This window comes from Apis dorsata, unplaced genomic scaffold (assembly GCF_000469605.1).
Source record: "Apis dorsata unplaced genomic scaffold, Apis dorsata 1.3 scaffold_132, whole genome shotgun sequence".
Lineage (NCBI taxonomy): Eukaryota > Metazoa > Arthropoda > Insecta > Hymenoptera > Apidae > Apis > Apis dorsata.
The window spans coordinates 755,877-756,124 of NW_006263425.1; the positions used below are offsets into that span (position 1 = coordinate 755,877).

Sequence of the window (248 nt, forward strand, 5' to 3'; positions counted from 1 at the left end):
GAGATAACCGAAGAAAGAACGTTATTGCAGTTTCATTACACGGAATGGCACTCGCACACGTGTCCATTCGGAAACGCGGTTTTAGAATTCCGTCGGCGCGTGAGGGCAGTTGTCGGCTCTACCATAAAGAACGAGTCTGGTCCCATGGTGGTGCATTGCAAGTGAGTGTTTCACCGATGAATTTCAATGATTTCACGCGTAGATGTTAAACGATCATACTCGTTTCTTTTTTTTTTTTTTTTTTTTTT

The 248-nt window shown here is 42.7% G+C and overlaps 1 protein-coding gene across 1 annotated transcript in view; it reads left to right on the top strand.

Moving 5' to 3' along the window:
- The window catches only part of LOC102673240 (receptor-type tyrosine-protein phosphatase kappa), a 107,600-nt gene that overhangs the window by 100,415 nt on the left and 6,937 nt on the right, over positions 1 to 248 (top strand). The window contains exon 8 of the mRNA XM_006613057.2: positions 1 to 162. Within this exon, the coding sequence (XP_006613120.1) occupies positions 1 to 162 (162 nt within the window). The remainder of the gene's footprint in view (positions 163 to 248) is intronic.